General features: G+C 44.2%; 1 protein-coding gene across 1 annotated transcript; it reads right to left on the bottom strand.

Annotated features, from left to right (window-relative positions):
* Positions 1–2,562: 2,562 nt before the first annotated feature.
* On the bottom strand, positions 2,563–20,470 carry LOC120842785 (coiled-coil domain-containing protein 92). The gene is made up of 5 exons (XM_040213961.3): positions 20,248–20,470; positions 14,034–14,081; positions 10,615–10,748; positions 3,656–3,891; positions 2,563–2,944 (listed from the first exon to the last, which is right to left on the bottom strand). The coding sequence occupies exons 1-5, from the start codon at positions 20,468–20,470 to the stop codon at positions 2,563–2,565; spliced, it is 1,023 nt and encodes a 340-aa protein (XP_040069895.1).
* Between the last annotated feature and the right edge of the window lie 473 nt (positions 20,471–20,943).

The following is a 20,943-nucleotide window of genomic DNA, read 5'->3' as shown; positions in this document are numbered from 1 at the left end:
TCATCGCCATCATCACTGATGACGTCACCGGCATCCGCATCGTCATCGTGATCATCACTGATGACATTACCGACATCCGCATCGTCATCGTCATCATCATTGATGACATCATCAGTGACGTCACTGATGTCGTCACCGGCATCCGCATCGTCATCGTCATCATCACTGATGACGTCATCAGCGATGTCACTGATGACGTCACCGACATTCGCATCGTCATCATCGCTGGTAAAGTCATCAGTGACGTCACTAATGACGTCATCGGTACCCGCATCGTCATCGTCACTGATGACGTCAGTGATGACATCATCGGCATTGGGGGTCACGTGACCCCCCTGGTTAGTTTAACCCCCCCCCCCCCCCAGTGCCCTTCCCTCCTCCTCCTCAAGAGCTGCGCTCTAATTCGGCGTTACAGGGAGTTGTAAGCGGCTTTCACTTTTTTTGTCTGCACCAGTTTTTTTTTTAGAGCGCAGCTCTTAGGCGCCCGTTTCCGGCTTGAGCGGCGTCGCCGTCGCCGTCGCCGTTGGCGTCGCCATCGGCGTCGCCGTCGGCGTAACCGCGCGGTGCATTATGGGTAAATTTCCCCGCTAAATCTAGCGGAAATATTTCCCCGCTAAAGGTAGCGGAAAAAATTTCCCCGCTAAATCTAGCGGAAAAATTTCCCCGCTAAATCTAGCGGAAAAAATTTCCCCGCTAAATCTAGCGGAAAAAATTTCCCCGCTAAATCTAGCGTAAAAATTTTGGTCACGTGACCCGGGGGGTCACGTGACCTTGGGAGTCACGTGACACCCCGAGGTCACGTGACCCCCTCCCGAGGTCACGTAACCTCTGAGGGGGCACGTGTTTGCCCCCACGTGACCCCAACAAGGACACGTGCCCTCGGGGGGGGGGGTCACGTGACCCCCCCCCCCCGAGAACACGTGGCCCTCAGTACCCTCCCCTCCTCCTCCTCAAGAGCTGCGCTCCAATTCGGCGTTACAGGGAGTGGTAAACGGCTTTCACTTTTTTTTCTTTTGGAATCATGCATGATGCGATCCCATTTCGCGAACAGAGAGGTGTCTCTCGGCGTCCGAAACAGTAACTGTTTCTTTTTGTATGCACCCCAGCACAAAACAATACCGCCACGTCTTTTTCTTTGCCGTTTTCTTACATCGTTCTGAGTCCTTTGTTTCTCGGGCGCAGCTGCGGCCATACATTATTGCATCGCTTGAAACACAACGCAATACAAGAATAAATAATCGCACCAACAGGCCCCAAGCCAGCCTCGCTAAACGCTGCCTGACAGGCCTCACGCTGTGACTGACAGCGCCACCCCAGGCCGCTGCGGCAGAATCGGGATGCACAACATCCAGCTTCTATGAAGAGGCTGACGCGGTCGGCACCCCTTCCAGTTCTAGTACACCCTACCTCGGGCGTCCTTGGCCGCGACAACGACATGGCGGAAACGTTCCCCAGCGCCCGTATCGCTTAAAATGGCAGCACACAGGAACTTATCTCGTAACCCTGTAACCGTGTATAGCGACACTGGTATATTATAAATCGCTCATCAGATGAGTTATATATGCAGCCAGCGCTGTTCGACTGCTAACTTAGGGTTGTTCAGATGCATAAACCGGTGTGTACCATAAGACAGCACGATATTACGATGATCATTAAGGTCGGAACGGGCAAGGGCTTCAATTAAACAACAACAACAAAAAAGGTTAATTTTTTGTATTTGTGCTGTGATAGAACGGATATGAAAAGTTTTCGCTTGGTGTCATCGCCCCGCAAATTGTTTTATGAGAGGCGATGATACGTTTGCAGGTTAAACAGAGCGTGGGTTGTGTGCACTAAAAATAGAAGCACAAGTCTTTGGAACGTGAGGTCATGCAATAATCACTGGTGCAATAATCACTGGTGGCGCAACTGCTTTTAGTAAACAAAGACAAATAGATTGTGTTTGCCCAGTAGGTAAAAAATAGCAGATTCTTCGTTGAGCTGGCTGTGTTGTAAACACATCTAAATATATCTGTAGTCCTGGGAACTGCAGTAGACTGGGATCTGCAACTTGCAGAATCCAGACTGTTAGTTTGAAAATATTAAATAATCATGGTGGTACAGGCACACCAAACTACGAGATTTAATATTAAACGACATACTCATAATCTTATCTTGATGTTATTTATTTGATTGTTCTTTCATACCACTGGAACAACTCCAGGACTAGTTTGCGCTCTTGCTGTATATTGAAAGCAGTACATTCCTGACTGATCTGGAACTTTGGAATTAAAAATAGCGCTAATAAATGCTGGGGAGGGGGTACTGAACACCTCGCTAAGATACATCTGTAAATCAGACGAGTAACGTGCATGAAGCTGCCTCTTCATTTTAATTAGGGTAACGCGTTGGCTGTTCTCCTGCAGAGAAGGCACATCGCGGATGTAGGGCAGGAATCACGGATTATCACAACACAGACCCACGTCAGCACTTTCCCTAATACAAACCTGGTGTCATGGAGGCATTTAAATATCAGCACTTCGGACGAAACTTGTCAAATTGAAGAGCAGGAATGACCGCTCGTCACTTGGTAGTCACTTCAACCGCGCGGCTGGTGATCTTCTTGGGCTTCAGCTCTGGAGACGGTACTTGGTCGATGGCCAGGTCTTCGTCGGCGGAGATTCGGCGGTCGCAGTGCACTCTCAGCTGTTGTCTTACTAGAGATCTTGCGGGGAAGGACAACGCCCTGGCAGTATCGATGAGAGGTGGCAAACGTAGCTCCCCGCGAAGGTGGTCCGTTCCCGCTCTGGAGGGACCTCGGGGCAAAGGGATGCCTGGTAGGCACTTGGCAGACGCTGGTCTCGGGTCGGTTTTGCTCTGTACAACTTCTTTCTTCGCCGCCGTGCATGTATGGGATGACTGGGACATATCTTCATGGTAGCGGTCTAACGGAAGCGTTGGCAACCTGCGATAAAGGCGATTGGGTGAGTGAAAAAGTGCCATATGTACATGCTTAGACATTCTTAGACTCGAAGTGTGGGTCTCCAGAAACCCTTGGGGGCTTGGACGATCGGTTTCGCTTTTGTGAGGAAACACATTTTGTCTTTCTAGTTTACCGAACTTAAGTGATACATGAGTCTTATGGGAACCTATTAAACGCTATATAAACGCTTCGACACAAACAGGGATGGGGTATTATGCAGCTAGAGTAAACTGCTAAAGCGAGCAAAGGTGACATGCTGCGTGTGGGTTTAAGGTTAACTAGAGGAAGAGCCGCTGCACTCTTGAGATAGTTTTGATACTGCGTCTCCCACTTCGGTTCTTGAGTGGGTAGCGTTCTCGCTTGTCATTCTTCTCTTACCTTTTCTCTAGAGTTCGTTGCTGTTTCGTACCGTCTTCATGATATGTTCCTTCAAGGGCGTCATGCCTGAGAGCATTACCTCTTGCCAAATGATAAAGAAACGGCAAACAAGGTGACGGCAGTTTTTGCATTGTTGTTACCTTGTTGACGGTTCTGCTGACTGGCGGTTCGCTGGAAAGGTGCTTGTGAATTGTTTGAACCACGTCCTTTTAAAAACGTTGGAAGTGTAGATAGGACGACTAATTGCTATTTTTTCATGACGTAATTGAAAAAGAAACGCAAAATCAAATAGTGGACGTAAGTGCTGAAACACACCTTTGGCTACTTCCGGGGACCGGACTTCGGGACGTTGTCCTGCCGGCAAGAGCTATCCTCTGGGGCGTCAGGGTTTCGGCGGCGCTCGCCCCTCCTCCCGGGAGCTGCCTGACCAAACTTCGGCGCCTGGACGACATCTCCATCTCCGCGAGCGTCCTGCACTTCCACTCTAGCTCCCTTTGCAAGTTGGCGATGACCGAGTTCTTCTCTTTCAGCTCCGCCTGGTGTTGCCAATCCTGGGAGTGCGGCCAAATGATATAATGAAAGAACTGTTTCATTTCAAGCTTGCCAGTTTTCCCGCGTTACTTTTGTATCTTGTTATCGTCTTCCCAAGAAATGATAACTGCCTGGTAGAAAACTGCACACCAAATAGTGAGATAACTTATGCAAGCTGTGAGTTTCAAAACCTTGTTTGAACAGCTGCAATGAAAATATCTTTAAATGCTAAGACTGTCGTATAATAAGCGAGTTTCTATCGCGCACAAATATACCCGATGAGGGTAGTGAATTGAGTGGAAAGAACGTGATAGCAAAAAGAGTCATCACCTAAAGCATCGGCTGCTTACTTACCAGAGAGAGACCAAAAAGCAAAATACTTATACTAGAATGAAGTCGTATTGATTCACCGCCTATGTCACGTCACCCTGTAACCGTGCTCTTACTTGAGATTTCCGGCCCTGTAAATAATCGTGCTATGTGTTTTGCGTCTGTATTAAAAAGTTAGAATGAATAGGAAACGTCTGCTCATGGATGTTACATCACAAAAACAAAAAGGAGGTATGTAATAAAAAATGTTAGTCTGAGTGGTCGCGTGTATGTGTCTAATCATCTAAGCACGAAAGCGACAAAGTTGACTAAGTCATGTGGACGGCTTCTCTGTTCCTGCCGATCTGCTTTCAAAGCGAAAAAAACCCAAACAAATAAACTTAATTTTTTGTTATCTTCATCGAGACGGTCTGATATCGAAGCCAACTGTCTGCAGGATTGACGAAATTCGAAAAGAGAAGACATTCCCTCTATATTGTGGCAAAACATTTACGATTGTTGGATGCATGAACATATCAAATGCGAGTGAGCGTTAAGATATCTTATGTCTTCACTGACATTCCCGAGATGTATTTGTCAATATGTTTGTTATCGTGGCACCTGGAATACGCTGGAATAGTGAGAGCATATATTCACCCTTCTAGAACGAATACGATACGGACTCCGGGAGTCACATGTCCATATGGTGATTTTATAGTGTGGATCGATTTAATGCTAGCAAGAATAGCTCTACAAATTGTATCAGGTCCCAAAATAGTGGATCGCTTTGCATCTGTTCCGCTTTATTGGTGCCGCATGCCGAACCTGCAATAAATTCGGAAGTGTTGTACACGATAAATTTATCACTATAAAATATTACGTGTCATGTTATTGGTTAATATTTGTTTTTATTATAAACGCCGACTAGGAGGCGGAAGCCGCCGCCCTATTTAAGGGTTTCAGCCGTAATGATCCATACATCCATTCATTCATCCATCCGTCCCAACGAGGTAGAGGGGCTTAGAGTGATAAACCGGAAGTTCGGAAGTGACACCCCCCGGTTGCCGCCATGTTTTACGCAAATGTGACCACTCGTCACGTGACCTCCCAAGAGCCGTGACGTCACAGGTAAGATGGCAGCACCCAGAGCTGGCGGATGCGAGTTTGTTCGGTGCGCGGTAGCCGTGATGTGCAGCTGCTTTCCGACGACTTCGGGCTTTTTCGTGTTCGCTGACGCAGGTATAATGTGAAAATATGAAGGAATGAGACTTTATACCCTTTTTGCGCAAGATCGCACTGGATCATCTGGCTATTTACACCGGTGAGGCAGCATCAGCCGTATCGCCGTACCGGTGCTCGGATTCGGGATCTGTTCGAGGATCGATAGAACTTTGATTGCTTTTAGCATAAAATTTCGCATTCTCTTAGCTTTGTTTGAACGTTGTAATGTCGGAGAATCGACACAAAATGTATGCGTCCGATGTAAGGCCTAGGGGAATTAGTTTCAGCCATAGGTAACTGCATTATCACAGCAACTTTTAGTGAGGAAGCTCCTGCGATCTTTGCGTTTAGCACTTATCAACAATTTTACGATATAACTCCAGGCATAAAATATTCGCATTTTTCTAGCTTTGTTTGAACGTTGGAATGTCTGAGAATCGAAGCGAAAGGTATACGTCGCGTTAGGGCCTAAGTGAAGTTGTTTCAGACCTGCGTCACCGAATAACCATAGCAACGTTTAGCGAGGAAGTTCCTGCGATCTTTAACTTTTTGTGCTAATCGACGATTCTACATTCGATCGGTTTTCTTCCTTTTTCTGTGAGTGCGAAGTGCACACTTATTTTCAGCTACGAGGATGACGTTTTATTGAGTGTGGGGGTGAATAAATCCTTGCAGGCACCTGCTTCAAAGGTATTCTTCTTGCTATAAGAACAACTGTTTCGGTGTATGCATAGATTAACTGCACCTTTTTTTCCTTCGTAGGATTTATTGCAGCAATACCTTTTTCATTAAGAGTGTATTGCATTAGTCGGTCAATTATTTACTTGTTCAAATTACCTGGATAAGATGATTCACAATTGTGTTCATCCCTTGCCTGAAGAGCAGTCGTTGAAAAATGTTGACCGTTCCTCTCGGACTCTTCAATCAACTTTTTGGAAAGTGTGGGCTGCCTATACTTCGTATCATTGTAACTTGGAAAAGGGCAACCGCCACAGCTCCCTCGAGCCAATCAGAGAGACGGAGCGAAGGTGTGTGACAAATTTGTGCAGACGAGCACTCTGATGATACGTTGTCATGTGCCTCTCTCCAATGTGCCTATTGACTCGCCGAGACTGTAGCCTTTGCCGTTTGCCAAATTGTGATGAAACGAATTACAGTAGCTACTACTCTAATTACCCCAGTTTCTCATACTTTGGGCATTTGTTCGGCAAGAATGTTATGTCCGCCATCACTGTGAACTTGGCTCGGCGCCTATTGGACTCGTAATGCTGCATTAGCATTCGACGTGAACTGGGGCCCAGTCGTGTGCTTTACGCGGAAAAAAAATGGTGACAGTTGTGTTGCTTGAGGGGGTTCTGCAAAGGGTCTATTGTGTCATACGTATAGGGAGTGTCCTGCTATATAACTATGCATCAACACATACTATAAAAGTATATGCTCAGAGGTGTGTTTGTTTTTGCAATTAACAAGTTACAGCAGTGTGCTTTAATGTTATTATCATATGTGTAGTTTTGAGTATCCTCTCTGGAATGCCTACGAAGGCCCCTGGAGGGAATACATTAATAAATAACATTTTCACACCACTGGAGTTGGTTTTCGGATGCACCAGGTGTTCAGGAGAGGTGGAAAGAGTGCAGCCCCATGCAACAAGTCTGCCAGTCTGGTATGTCCCATTAATTAATATTGAAAAGTCAGAGATGCGAGTGTCCTCAAAAGGACCTGCGAGTGCAGTGAACACAATTCTTGGTGTATAGACTTTCAAGGCGTAAAGGCAAGCGGAAATATGTTCATGTGGTTACTGTATCAAATATGTTTATTTCCACTTGATTACATAATTATTGATTCTTAGTAAATGGTTCCATAACAAGTTCTTTCTGCGACAGTCTTCTGTCAGGCGTTCAGTCGCAGTACCTGTGGACCTTGTTGACGGATGACGCTCCTGGCACGTCGGTGTACAGTTTGGTCGAGTAGCAACTTTGACCGACTGATGCCGTCTTGTAATCATACGTCATGTGCGGCCACTGACATCTGATGCACTGAAGCTGCAGGGCTGGCTTCTAATCAGGAAATTTTCCTTGTAGTTTTCTGCATTAATGCAGCAAGTTCGGGCATGTATTGGTTACGTGGCTGTGCCTTTTGCTGTACCGTTGACTTGATAGCTGGCGACAATGTTTGTTTGCTATCCAAGCCATTTCACTTTCATTTCGTAATGGCGATTTATTCTGCATCCCGCGACCACTGCAACTTGAGTCTCGTGTGGCAAAGTGAAGTCTGGTGATGCTTGCAGTCCACTTTTGGGAGCCACCAACCATTCTATTTCTTCAAGTCACTCAGCGGCATTCTCCCTCAAAGTTGGAAATTGTGTGCTTCGTGGCGTGGACACAGATAATTAGTGTCAGCTAATTATTAGGTATTGTGCTTGGATGACAACCGACAACAGATCAACTGTCCTTGCATTGCCGCTCACCTGCTTTGTCGTGCTTACCTCCCGTTCAGATGAAGTGGATCACGAGCTTCGGGGTAATGTCGGCACCAGGGACAAAGACCGCCGAAGATAATCCTCAATCTTTCGCGGACGCTCGTCGAGACGTAGTCAAGGGTCGTTCGGCACGAACCCTTGCAGGCCAAATCCTTTGTACGGGCACCGCCAGTAGACATGGTCGGCCTCATGCAATGATAGCAGAGTGGTTTTCGGTCGGCAATTCGCAGCACCTCCGTTTCCCTCGGTGTAATTTGTTCAGCGCGGACCTACACTGGTTCTTCCCGATGTCGGGAATGCTTCGAAGTTGGGGTGTCTCGTTGAATTGGCATTGAATAGTAACAGGTAGCCGGTGGTGGTCGTTGTGACATTGTGGCATAAGTTGCCCTCGGTTCGTCAGATGCCGCTTTGCTCGAAGAAGTCTCCAGTTGAAATGCCTGTCGAACTTCTTCCGAAACAATCTCGGCAATCAAAATAAAAGCCGGGCAACAGATGGCAGGAACTAGCTTCCTTATCTCCTCCCGGACACTGTTGTGGATGATGTCGCGGATGCCTGGGGGGCTGGCGTCGAAGTTGCAGCTGGACGACTCGAGTGTCGAGACGCTAAGGAGTTGTTGATATTGACAGGCTCGGGCCTGCAGTGTACATTCAATGTTGGAAGCCTCGGTGATATGAACCCTTCGACTGCTGTCGTGGGGTTGCGGACAAGGCTGCCGAAGGTGTTGTCCCTCACATGAAGGATATGAGGTTCTTAGCTTCTTGTCTTCTGTAGCATCAGGGTTAACGTGGATGCTCGATCTGGCGCAAAACATCCTCCACAAAGGTGGTGACGCTCTTGCTGGGGCCGTGTCCTGGACAGAATCAGGAATTCGGCTCTTTCTCGTCAATGTTGGCTGATGAACTTGCACTTCAGCTCGGTCTTGCAAACTTCCCACAACGTTAAGGAGGATTCCTGGTTCTCAAACCAGTGCCTGGCAGTTTCTTCCACGAGAAGTATAGCTTCTGCAGGAGCTGGTTGTCCATCTACCCACTGTGGCATGTGACATGGTCATATGGTCATATTGTTCAATCCAGCCCCCGACGTCTTATGAACCTTGCGTGAAAGGGCATCACAGTACGAGGTGCGACAGCCATGCAAACGATGGTGGGAGCGGACGCGGTTTGCTGCTACAGGTTTGTCATTGTTGGCTTAGTCAGTTTCGGTTTTTCTGGCAAAAGACCTAATTCCAATTGTTCTTACTGGTAGCAGCGACTGGCTTGGATTTCAGGTTCTTCGTGGTGTATTTCCGAGGTTCGTCCTTGTGGTACTTGCTCGTCTTGCGGTTTTTCTGCCGGGCTCGGGATAGGACTTGGTTCCCGGCTCGCCGGGGGTTTAAGACGCGGGATAATGTGCCACCCGTGTCTTGTTATCGGGCAACTCGGCTTAGGAGCCGCCAGGGTCCACACAGAGTGAAGGGCTATACAATACATACAATGACAGCTGAGCATGCCTGGAACTTTCTAGAATAATAAATATTGATAGGAGATAGGACTGGGGCAAGCATCGGTAATAATATAACAACAGACAGAAGAGAGTCTAGCATGACCACTAAAGAAGCTCCATTGCTTCAGAGACATTCTGTCCGAATAAATACTCTCCTTCGGGGTTAGGCGACTGCCGAGGACGAGCTGACCTGAAATGGATGTGGGACAACGTTTCTGGTAATGAGCCGCTGCAGACTGTCGTCGCAAAGCGGCGTGAACGGGTGAACTGGGTAGGTAACACGCGCGATGAAATGTCCATACAGCTTGCAATTCGCGTAACGAGTGTTTATGAAACTTTGGTGTCGACGAAACGCGCGACAGACCAGCAGAATCAATACCAACAGCAACACCTGTGCTCCGTGAAAGTACACGTCTACGCCGGAACAATTTGGGAAGCAGCACAGCATCATTTAGCATGGCACGGGAACTACCAGCTTCAAGACAGCTTTCCGGTGCGCCGTACAACCAAAGTGAGCCCTCGGTCATTTGACCGAAGCTGCACCACGATTGCACACCGCCAAGCACAACTCACGCAATTTCCGTCGCTAAACTGTGTATCCAAATATATTGCACACGCTTCACTGCAAACCTCGAAGATTCCGATGGTCAACGCCAGCACAGAAACGTTGCCTTAAAATTTATCCTAGCGGTGTCTGAATGAATCCGAGGTCCGAGCAACGTAGGGCCGATTGTCTCTTTCGTGGCAACATCCCCGTCGGTCACCAGCGAAATGCATACCGTTCCTCCGTATTTTCACGTTATACCTACGTCAGACACCACGCTGAACTCTGGAGTCGCTTTCGACCGGCCTCATATGACGGCTTCCGCGTCTGAAATCAACTCGCCGAGACGAACGACAACCAACAAAGCATCCGACAAGCTCCGGCCCAGCTGGGACCAGCCGCTGCATGGGCGCTGCCATCTTTTCTGTGACGTCACGTATTTGGTTTGGTCATGTGACGAGTGGTCAAATTTGCGTACAATGGCAGCCGCCTTATGGGGGTCACTTTCGAGTGCAGACCGGAACCCCGGTTTATCGCTCTAAGCCCCTCTACCTCGTTGATCCGTCCATCCATCCGTCCATTCATCCATCCATCCATTCGTTTATTCATCCATCCATCCATCCATCAAGCCAGTAATGTTGCGAGAAAAAGGTGTACATTTTCGACAGCCGCATTGAATTTTTTGTGTCTTTGGCTGACCATCTCACCTGAACTTGTATTCGCTGATTAAGCGCAACGAGAGCCTTGTTGGCGTGTTCCAGCTGGGAAGTGAGGTAGCGGCAGTGACAGCACCACTTGTCCAGGTTCTCCTCCAACTCTTCGATGCGCGCCTTGTACGAATCTGAGAGATAAACATATCGCATGTTGGTAAGGAACCTTTCTGTCTGCTAGTACCGAGACAAGTCACCGAAAGATGCATCTTATTTTGCTCACGAATAATAGGAAAAATAACACGCTATCAACTCTGAAAACCAAGAAAGCAGGTTACATATTAGTTTTATTATGACTTACTTTATTTTAATCATTAATAATAAGGAAAATAAATAAATGTATTTGAATAAAATTTTATCCAATCTCTCAACCCAGGATGAAATCGCGAATTGCACGTGTTCGTCACTGAAAAAGTGTATACTTCATACTGCAGTGTTGCAGTATGAAGTATACACTCCGGAGTTGGAATGATTCCGGAACGCTTCCGCATTTTCGCGACCCAGGGATTGAAGAGAAATGAGATGGTGGCAACATTGAGGAGAATAGAATAGGAATAGAATTAGATGCCTTTTGCCCGGAATAAAATTAAAATAAAATGGGCCCGCTTTTTTTTATGGGTATATGGTCAGCTATACTGAGCCAGTCAGCGAGTCAGTTGCTCAGAAGTAAAATGAGCGGGAGACCGCTAACCCGCGTGGAGCCTTTACACGCCTATACGCAAAAACAAATGCAATACAAAGAACAAGTGTCAAAGGGGGGGGGGGGGGGGGGGGGTGGCGGTGGTGGTTGCACGGCCACTTGGTGGTTGGCACACGGATGCGCGGGCGACGGACTTCGCTGGCGTTATATGAGCGAAACAAGAAAGCAAACACCAAGCAAAAGAAACGGAAAGAGTTGCGAAGAAAGAAACTGTCATGCCCGGCTCCTCATCGTTGTCCTTTTCTTGATTTTTTTTTTTTTTTTTTTTTTGCGACAGCATGGAGAATGCACGCGCGCAAAGGCTGAGATCTGGGAGCGGGTGCGACTCATAACTCGCTGAACTCTGATAACTCGTTGACTCACACGCCACCGAAAGATGATCAGTCATTGCCTTTTTTTTTTTTTTTTTTTTTTAATGCTCGAGGAGGTGTTGTTTAGCAGGCGGCCAACCCTGCTGTTTTCCACGTTCATTCGCGCGCGCACTTTTGAGGTGCGAAATGTGGGTTTGCTTCGGTATTAAAACAAAGCGAGATTCACTTCTCTCTTCTCCTCTTGCGCTTCGCTCCGATGTTTTTTTTGTTTTTTTTTACACTGCAATTTTACGTGTAAGTCCGCCTTTTACTTGGTCTTTGTTCCGATGCTTGTTTTTTTTTTGTTTTATGTTTTACATTCAAGCGAGTTAGGGTCACAAGCAAGTTAGCGGATTCCCGCTCATATTACTTGATTTTAGTCTCTGCATACTTTGCTTCGCCTTGCGATGAGCCGCTGCGGACGCTACGAGTCACCCCAGGCAATCCAGCACCGTGAGCGGGACTACACGCTCGGCACGTTGCTGTACCCCAGGGTCACGCGTCACTCAGACGGCACTGGATTGGTTTCCATGGCTCTAGCGCTGTCTTTTGCGGTCCATCGTAATGTGAAGTAGACTATAATCACCGCTCTTGTCGCGTGAACGAACTGACTGGACCAGCAGAAAGACAGTCCCGCGCTAGACGAGGCGTGATCGTTGCAGTGAGGGCCACTGAGGAGGAGAGGTGGGTGGTAGCTGCTACTGAGACCGCCGTTTTTGCACTATTTTTAATATTTCACCACCTCTGAATTGCACTCGCAAAAAAAAAAAAAAAGACATCAAGCATTTTGGGAAACTGCGTTGCGTGGCCAGTTTGACGTATGTTCGATTGGAATTCTAAGTTTGCAAGGCTTACCAAATCTGTTGGCCCTTACGGCATCACCCGGTACATACAACCTCATTCGCGTTAAAACCAGATACTTTAGTCACCGCGAAACGCCGGCAACTGAGAGCTCGCGGAGTGCATCATGAATGACCTTGCAAGTAAATACCTCGGCGGTTCATGCGGAAATATGTATTGGCCCATGTCCGAATAATGAGCAAGACGATCAACAAATAACAGGTAATAAACCGATAACGTCCGTATAATGAACGAACCACAATGAACAAACGTATATTTGAGCCCAGCAAACGTTCTATTGATCGCCTGGAAAACACATAAAGAATTGAATTGAATATGATAAGAAGTATCTAGATTCGTAAAACAAGCGTGAACTTATGCGTTTTAAAGCAAGTTTCGTGACATGGTCTATTTATACGGTCTATGCGGTCCCTCGTACTGGGCCGTAGAGGTTGCACTTTGGCAGAGGATGTGTTCTTGCCGCTGTGCATGGAGTCGCTTCCAGCAGCGTACTAGCCGTGTTGCTGTGCTGGTATTTGGAGAATACAGTAATATAGCTTATTCGTGCGCCAAGAACTAACTGGATATTTTTATGGTCTTATCAAACAAACACGCTGGCCGTGTATGTCATAAAAGTTGAACGCAAAAAAGTTTGCAAAAATAAAAGGAAAATGAGTGAATTTAAGTTTCGGCTGCTTGCTGCGAGCCACGTGGCCGCGAGAGTATCGTCATATCAAGGGCCTTTCGCGATGTTTGCAGTACAATGTAAAGACACACTTTGTGCCACCAGCGCTCCGCTTAGTAAAATCAATGCTTTTTTTTAGGCATTTAGAATTCTTTTTTTTTTTTTTGCAATTGTGAACGCGTTTGATGATGCCAGCTTTATGCTGCTTATGCCGGCAACACAGTGAAGCTGTCAAGTGCAATTTTTACGTTTAGGAATTAGAGGAATGTAGTGGAACGATTCAGCCATTCCAGGAGTAGGATGGGGCCCAGTGTCCCCAATCCTAAGAGCTGAAAGGAATTGAAATATGGAAAACTCTAATTCCCCAGAAGAGAATGGGAATGAAATGGGGGTGACCATTCCGCAACACTGCTTCATAGCTTTTGTAGACAAAGCTGCGTTAATCTGACTAGTGGGCAGATACACAAAGTTTATTCATCATATACTCATTATAGTAAAAGTACAATTTAGTTTGGTTGTAATAAAATTATATACAATGTTCATTTTAACGTTATTAACTGATAATATTTCCATTGCATTAAAGTGAACTAAATGGAGAAATAAAAATGCCTAAAAGAACTAATGAAAAGTAAGTCGTGTGGACCTCCCCAATTCACGAAAAATTCTGTTGGTAATTTCGAAAAACGAAAAATAATATAAAAATATATGGGTTTTGCTTATAAGTATCAGTCTGCTACTCAAAATAAAATCTGAGAGTATTCTGCCATAATCTAATTGAACTTTAATCTTGATGTGTTCTAACGCCTGGAAACGTCATACCAAGTGCTTTGCGCGCACTCACCTTCATCCACCAGTGTAATCCCGTTATTGAAAAGTGCAAACTGCATGCCTGGAAGAAGAAAAATAAATAGATTGTCAAGATAGGACATACAAGAAAACACTAGCTATCCTAGGGCTGCTGATGAGGGCAAGAGTGACCATTGAAAACACGTTCTTGGGGCCAACTTAACACTTGAACATTTTGATGCCGGAAACTGGCTGAATGTTGGAGTTCAATTTCTAGATTGGTCTAAGTGGCTCAGTTATTTCTAAAATTATAAAGCGGAATCAAGTTTTTTAATCAAAATTGTGATCTGTTCTTTCTGTCGACAAGTTTCGTGTGTAACTAATTATGTAAGAGTGTTTTATACCGCTACCGTCAGTAACAGAAAAAAGTAAACGCGGCTTGTCATAGCACACAATAAATTGAAGTGAGAAAAGTTTTTGTCTTGAATGATATACAGATGAACGCAAGAGCATTTCAACTGAATATTCTTCGGGAAAGATTTTTTTATTTTTTGTTTTCAATCTAGTAAGCTACAGGAAGAACGTTCTACAATTCCGTTTTAAGGTTGCGTGTTTGTTTCAATCATTTTGATAACGTAGTATTCCTGTCAAGCTAGGTATTTTGGTGATATTAGTCGTCTGTGTTGTGAGGTCGTAAATTGGACCATTTAAAAACGGCACAGACTCAAAGCAGCGAACAGAGGCCAGTCTAGAGATAGACACACATATGACAGACAGGCGTCTTCTGTGGACCTGTCATTTACTGGATTTTTTTTTTTGGGCTACCGTTAAGCGATCTCAAAACAGTTGAGCAAGTCGCGCACTAAATAAATTTGTTTTGCGTATGAAAACAAAGCGGATTTCTTTGGGCTTGCATTGAAGCAGCAGTCTATTTCCAGAAAAGTTATTGCATTCAAAATGAACATAGGCAATATGCTGGGATGTAAAATATTAATTAAATAAATTAAAATTTGTTTGGTCATGAGCAGTTCAGTCTTTTTACGCCACGTCTTAAACTGTTTCGATTGGCTAAAGCGGAGGAACAATTTGAAGCGTATATTAAAGACTTGAATGTCGCCTGAATTATGTAAATTCACGAAGTAAGTTAAAGTGGATATTTGGTAAAATTATGACTCAAAAACAAAAAAATTACAAAATGAGGCTTTATGATTGTACAATCGGCGTATCCTGGCCGATTTTTAAACGTAGATACTATTCCAAAAATCGCCTTTTGTTCGCTTAAATCGTTGGCTACAGGACCGTAAAACGGGTTCTGAAAATGCACAGTAGCACTCTATAGCAGAATATCCAACGAGGTAGAGGTGCTTAGAGCGATAAACTGGTATCCCGTTCACCCGGCTAAAGTGACCCCCACTTGGCTGCCGCCATGTCGTACATTTTTGACCACTATACACGTGACCGTACCTAATCCTGAGGCTTTTACGCAAAACGAAGGCGAGATTTGTGTTGCGATCGCTGTAAAAAAACATGATAAACTATTTTGTTTCAATACTGTTAGCCGCAAAGATTAGTGTCTCGCTCCGCTAAAAACCCAAAATAGAGCACCGCGCCTGACGGCATCGAGCAGAGGCATTGCGAAGCTGCCGTAGTTCTTGTCTAAAAGCACGTTTTGGAGTTGAACGACAGAAAACATAACTTATCTCGTGAGTACTGTTATTAACGATCAATAAGAAATTAACTGTGCGCGGTACGGCGGATTTCTTTGTAAAAGGAAGCCAGTCTACCGGCCTGGTCTTCAGTTCGGAAGTTGCGCGCAAGCAGTGCATACACTAACCGTCTGTTATTGCACGTGAGAATTACTTTTTTGTCTAAAAGAGAATATACATATACCTGTTTTGCGCACTGATGCCGAACACAGCACATTGTTATTCTTTTTTGTTTGTTTTTGTGATTGATCTTCTTAAAGTGTCAAATTTCTGCTGTGTAATCTGCGTAACTTCGCCTTCCTAGTCTGAGATATGAACAAAGAAACCGGTGAAGAAATCGCGAAGGCTGTTGATGACTTAAGACGTGAAATCAGAGTTGACCATCGAAATATCAAGGATAGTGTCAAAAACTGCAGTGACACATAAGATAGTGTGAATTAAATTAAAAAAGAGATGCACGAAATTCGGAAGGAAATGCAAAAGCTGACTAAACAAAATGAAGAATTGTCCTCCGAGAACCGAAGGCTGAGCGAGAAGATCGAGCAGCTCGAGCAGGCGCCAGCGATCAAACAATCTTGAAATTAAAGGCGTCCCGGATGAAGGTGACCCGTACGACATTGTAAAACGTATTGGAACTATTCGAGACGAGCCGACCAGAGATTCAGATATTGACGTGTGTCACAGAGTCCCGTCTTTCAAAACATCGGATAAGAATATAATTGTCTGATTCGTGCAGTGCTCAAAATGAGATAAGATACTACAGAAAAGCAAAAAGCACCGATTCACGACCAAAGACCTTGACTACGGGGGGAGCAATCACCCCGTTTACCCCAACGAACACCTAACTGGCTTAAACAAAAGACTACTTGGTGCTGCCATCTCAAAGAAAAAGGGCGTAGGATGGATGTTCAGGTGGTCATCTGGGGGCAAGGTCTTTGCCAGAAAAACCGAGAATGAGAACGCGATCAGGATCGCTTGCCTGTCGGATGCTGAAAAGATAGCAAACTAATCACAGTGACAGCCCTTCTGGACAATCGTAGCGATGATGACCGAAGAAGCTCTCACCGACTGTTATTATTACGACTGCCTGTCATTTAACAAAAATACAAAAGAAACGATAGGCAGTTTTCGGCAATACATTTAAATACAAAAAGTGTAAAACATAAGGTTGACAATCTTGAAATTCTTTTACACTCTTTAAATATAGAATTCGATGCAATCGCACTCACAGAAACTTGGTTAAAAAACGAAGATTTGCCACCACTTCTGCGTGGTTATAGATGTGAAAATGTGTGCAGAGTTAACAAAAAAAAGGGGGGGGGGGGCGGTATAGCCATTTAGGTAAAAGATAACCTACAATATTAGATTATAGAAGATTTAACAACAATAAATGATGATGTAGAATGTTTGATTGTCAAGTTCCCACATTCTGTAGTCGCAGCTTTGTATAGGCCGCCAAACGGCAACGTGCTTGCATTTATGTCATTCATTGAAAACTTATTTTGTGCTCTGGGGCCTAACCTACCATTTATGATTCTTGGTGATATGAATATAGACTCTGCTTTGGATGACGGATATGCGAGAGAATTCAGAGATCTTATTCAACAATACGCCTGTAATAACGCCATAACGTTGCTTACTAGGGTTACCTCAGCCACTGCGACATCATTTGACGCTTGTCTAACAAACATAGAATGTAACCAGATCTCAGCTGGCGTTATCTTGCACGACATAAGCGACCATTTGCCTATCTTTTGCATTGCAACTCTCTCAACCGCGAAAAGTAATCTAAATAAAGAAAAACGTTATCACCGCAAAATAAACGAAGAAACGCTAAGAAATGTTGGTTACTTAATATATCAAGAAAGCTGGGAAGACGTTTATAATGAACATGATCCGACAAAATCCTATAATTACTTCCTGTCTAAATTCGAACGCTGTTATTATATAGCATTTCCTCTATGTGAAACTAAAACAAAGCCTAAAAAGATTAGAAAACCATGGATAATAAATGATTTATATAAAAGAATAAAAATAAAAGACCGCAAGTACCATGCCTTCGTACATCATCGCAATCTAAGTTTACTGTCTGAGTTAAAAAAATTTAGAAACAAGTTGAACTCTGACTTAAAGCAAGCAAAATGTGAGTATTATCAAAATAAATTTCAGCATATTCACAATGACCGTCGAAAAGTTTGGAATACAGTAAACGATCTAACAAACAAAAAGCAAAAACGCTGTAGTGTCACGGAACTGATAATCGATAATGTAAGTGTGGCAGGGAAAGAGCTCGCAGACGCAATGAATTCGCATTTTATCAAATCGGCTAAAAATACAACTAATGATGACTGTGCAAGATAAAAAAATCAACAAAATTCGATTATGCTTGCTCCAACGACTTATGAAGAAATTTACAAAATAATTAATAATTTAGATAACAATGTGGCTGCAGGTGAGGATGGAATTAAAGCCTTACCAATTAGATGCACCGCTTGCATAATCAGTCCAGTATTATCGAATATAATAAACAAGATGCTAGAGACTGGTGAGTTCCCTGATGAGCTAAAAGTTGCAAAAGTAATCCCTGTGTATAAGGGCGGAGGAGAAACTGAAGTTAATAATTACAGGCCGATATCTGTTCTTTCTGTATTTTCAAAGATATTTGAACGTGTTATCAATGAGAGGCTAAATAATTTTTTTCAAAAATTTCAAATTATTTTTAAGTTCCAGCATGGATTTCAGAAAAGTAAGTCTGCCGAATCAGCCCTGATTGAAATAAAAGATAAAATAGTTGAGAATATTGCGAGAAAACTTGTCACTCTAGGTTTATTTCTAGACCTAAAGAAAGCTTTCGACACCGTACAACACGGTATCTTACTTAAAAAACTTAAAATGTACGGAGTACGCGGAGTGGCGTTAAAATTAATTAAAACATATCTCACAAATCGGTACCAATACCTGTGCGTAAATGATATGATATCTAGTAAAATTAAAATACGTTCTGGGGTTCCTCAGGGCTCTATTTTGGGGCCGACGCTATTTCTAGTGTATATAAACTATATAACGGATATTCCAGGCTGCCCCGAGATGACAATGTATGCAGATGACACAAATGTGTTTTTTCCAGGTTTAACAAAAAAGAGTGTAGAAAAATTAGCCAATGAATATCTTACAATACTATCCAAATGGTTACAAAAATAGCTTAAGCCTCAATACCAATAAAACTAAGTATCTGATTTTTAAGCCAACCGGCAACCAAGATGACAGCATTATAAACATCAAATTTGAAGGCACGGTACTTGAGCAGGTGGTTGAACAAAATTTTTTAGGTGTTTGGTTCACTGAGGACCTTTCTTGGAATACGCACGTCAGCAAACTAAAAGCCGACTTGTCCCGAGTTACAGGCATGATTTATAAAATTCAAAATCTAATTCCTGCCTGGCTTAAACTAACGTTATATTACTCCTTATTTTATTCTAGGATCAGTTACGGCATCATAGTGTGGGGTACAACAACAGCTACAAACTACAATAAGCTAGTCATTTTACAAAAAAAAGATACTATGGATAGGTGAAAATTATAGAGACGACATAAGGATTTTAAGAACGCTGCCACTCTTTATTAAGTATAATATTCTTAAGGCAAATCAAATTTATTATTTCAGACTGTTGCAATTGATACATAGAAATAAACTCCACTCGACGCCCATTACCAGTTCTAATCCATACTTTTTACGAAATCCAATTCGAAAAACACCATACGTGAGAACAAACTTTGGTCGACAAGCCTCACATTTTCAGATCACTAAAATGCTTAATAGAACATATATCAACATAAACTTTGACCAGCCATTTGGTAGTTTCAACATCTTTGCAGAAAAATTCTAGTGGCAAGTGACGTAGCATGTTCTTTGGTATAATTTGTTTCTTTTTTTTTCTGGGTGTAACGTTGCGCACTTTTTTTCTGTAGTTCAAATTTGCATTGCAGTATCTGTTTGACCTTTTGAATATTGTGTTATTTGCTCTTCTGCAGAGTGTGCAGATGTTTTTGTTTTTATCTTCAAAGAATTGTTTAACCTGTCTTTGTGAACGCTTCATTTCGTGTTTATTAATGATATCATCAATTATGTTATCTGTGCAAAGCGATGTTTTATCTCGTTACAGCGGTTTTTTTTTGTTTGTTTGATTGTAAATTTTGTTGCTCCATGTTGAACTGTACGATTGGGGGGGGGGGGCAGAGGCTATGTCAGGCATTGTGCCTTTATCTCTGCCCCCTCTGCGGAAACAACTCCGCAAAACAAATAAAGAAAAAAAATCTAGACGTAAAACTATAAAGTCACATGCCTAGTGGTCAAAAGTGTGCAACATGACGGCCGCCATTGGGGGGTTACTTTCAGCTGCCAGTTTATCGCTTTAAGGCCCTTTCCTTCGTTTCAAATATCAGACGCTGAGAAATTATCTACAACCTAGTGACTCAGCCTTTTCCGCTTGGGTCCTGTAGAGCTGTATATGTGGCCAAAGAAAGGATAAGCTGTGTCACTATGAAACCTACTTCAAGCCTTACCCTTGACTGTCTGCTGCAGTTTGGCGATTTCCGCGTGCAACCCCTTGAGTGTAAGCCGGTGCTGAGTCTGCAGGAAGATGACGTCACAGCGTGCCGAGTGCAACTTAGCCGAGAGATTCGACTTGTCCTCTGGAATGGAAGGCTGCGTGTCTCGGTGCCCATCTGGACGCTCCTCCGCAGGACCTGCTGCGGTATCCCGGGCCACCACGCTTGCTGCAGACATCCACGGAACGGAAGACCGGTCAAAGCTCCCTCACCGTTGCAATGAATCCCATCAGGCGCCGCGTTCCTATAATGAAAAGGGGAAAATCTATGGAGCGTTTACGAGCGCGGGCGTCCTGGCGGCTCTCATGTTCCTAGCCGGCTGGGAATGACACTGCAGGTGGCATAGAGCCAAGCCGCAAGGTCAGGTTGTTAGTGTTTGTTCGCATCCACTTAAACACACATAATTGAAACCGGAGACGAACAGACGACAACAAATAGACAAACAAACACGTCTCAAACGGAACAGAAAAAAGTTTCTGACTCTTTCTGACTCTTTCACATATCCTTCAATGACTTTTCACACGTTTATGTGACCGCGCCGCGCCCTTCTTACCACAACTGATGGTACGCATCCAGACCACTCTAAAAAAATCACTGTCAAGGTCAAGCCAGCCGACTCGCCTGTTTAACTTTGTCTTCAATTAAACGTTG

The sequence above is a fragment of the Ixodes scapularis genome, unplaced genomic scaffold, assembly GCF_016920785.2.
Source record: "Ixodes scapularis isolate PalLabHiFi unplaced genomic scaffold, ASM1692078v2 PGA_scaffold1__304_contigs__length_218370807, whole genome shotgun sequence".
Lineage (NCBI taxonomy): Eukaryota > Metazoa > Arthropoda > Arachnida > Ixodida > Ixodidae > Ixodes > Ixodes scapularis.
Note: the sequence above shows the minus strand (reverse complement) of the source record. Positions and strands in the feature narration are given on the sequence as shown.

What these genes read in the sequence shown, in the direction of transcription:
- LOC120842785 (XM_040213961.3), bottom strand. Translation starts at nt 20,470, where the DNA reads ATGTCTGCAGCAAGCGTGGTGGCCCGGGATACCGCAGCAGGTCCTGCG. An exon ending in GATTACACTGGTGGATGAAG is followed by an intron (nt 10,749 to 14,033) that starts GTGAGTGCGCGC and finishes TTTATCTCTCAG; the next exon opens with ATTCGTACAAGGCGCGCATC. An exon ending in GTCCCCGGAAGTAGCCAAAG is followed by an intron (nt 2,945 to 3,655) that starts GTGTGTTTCAGC and finishes CCTTTATCGCAG; the next exon opens with GTTGCCAACGCTTCCGTTAG.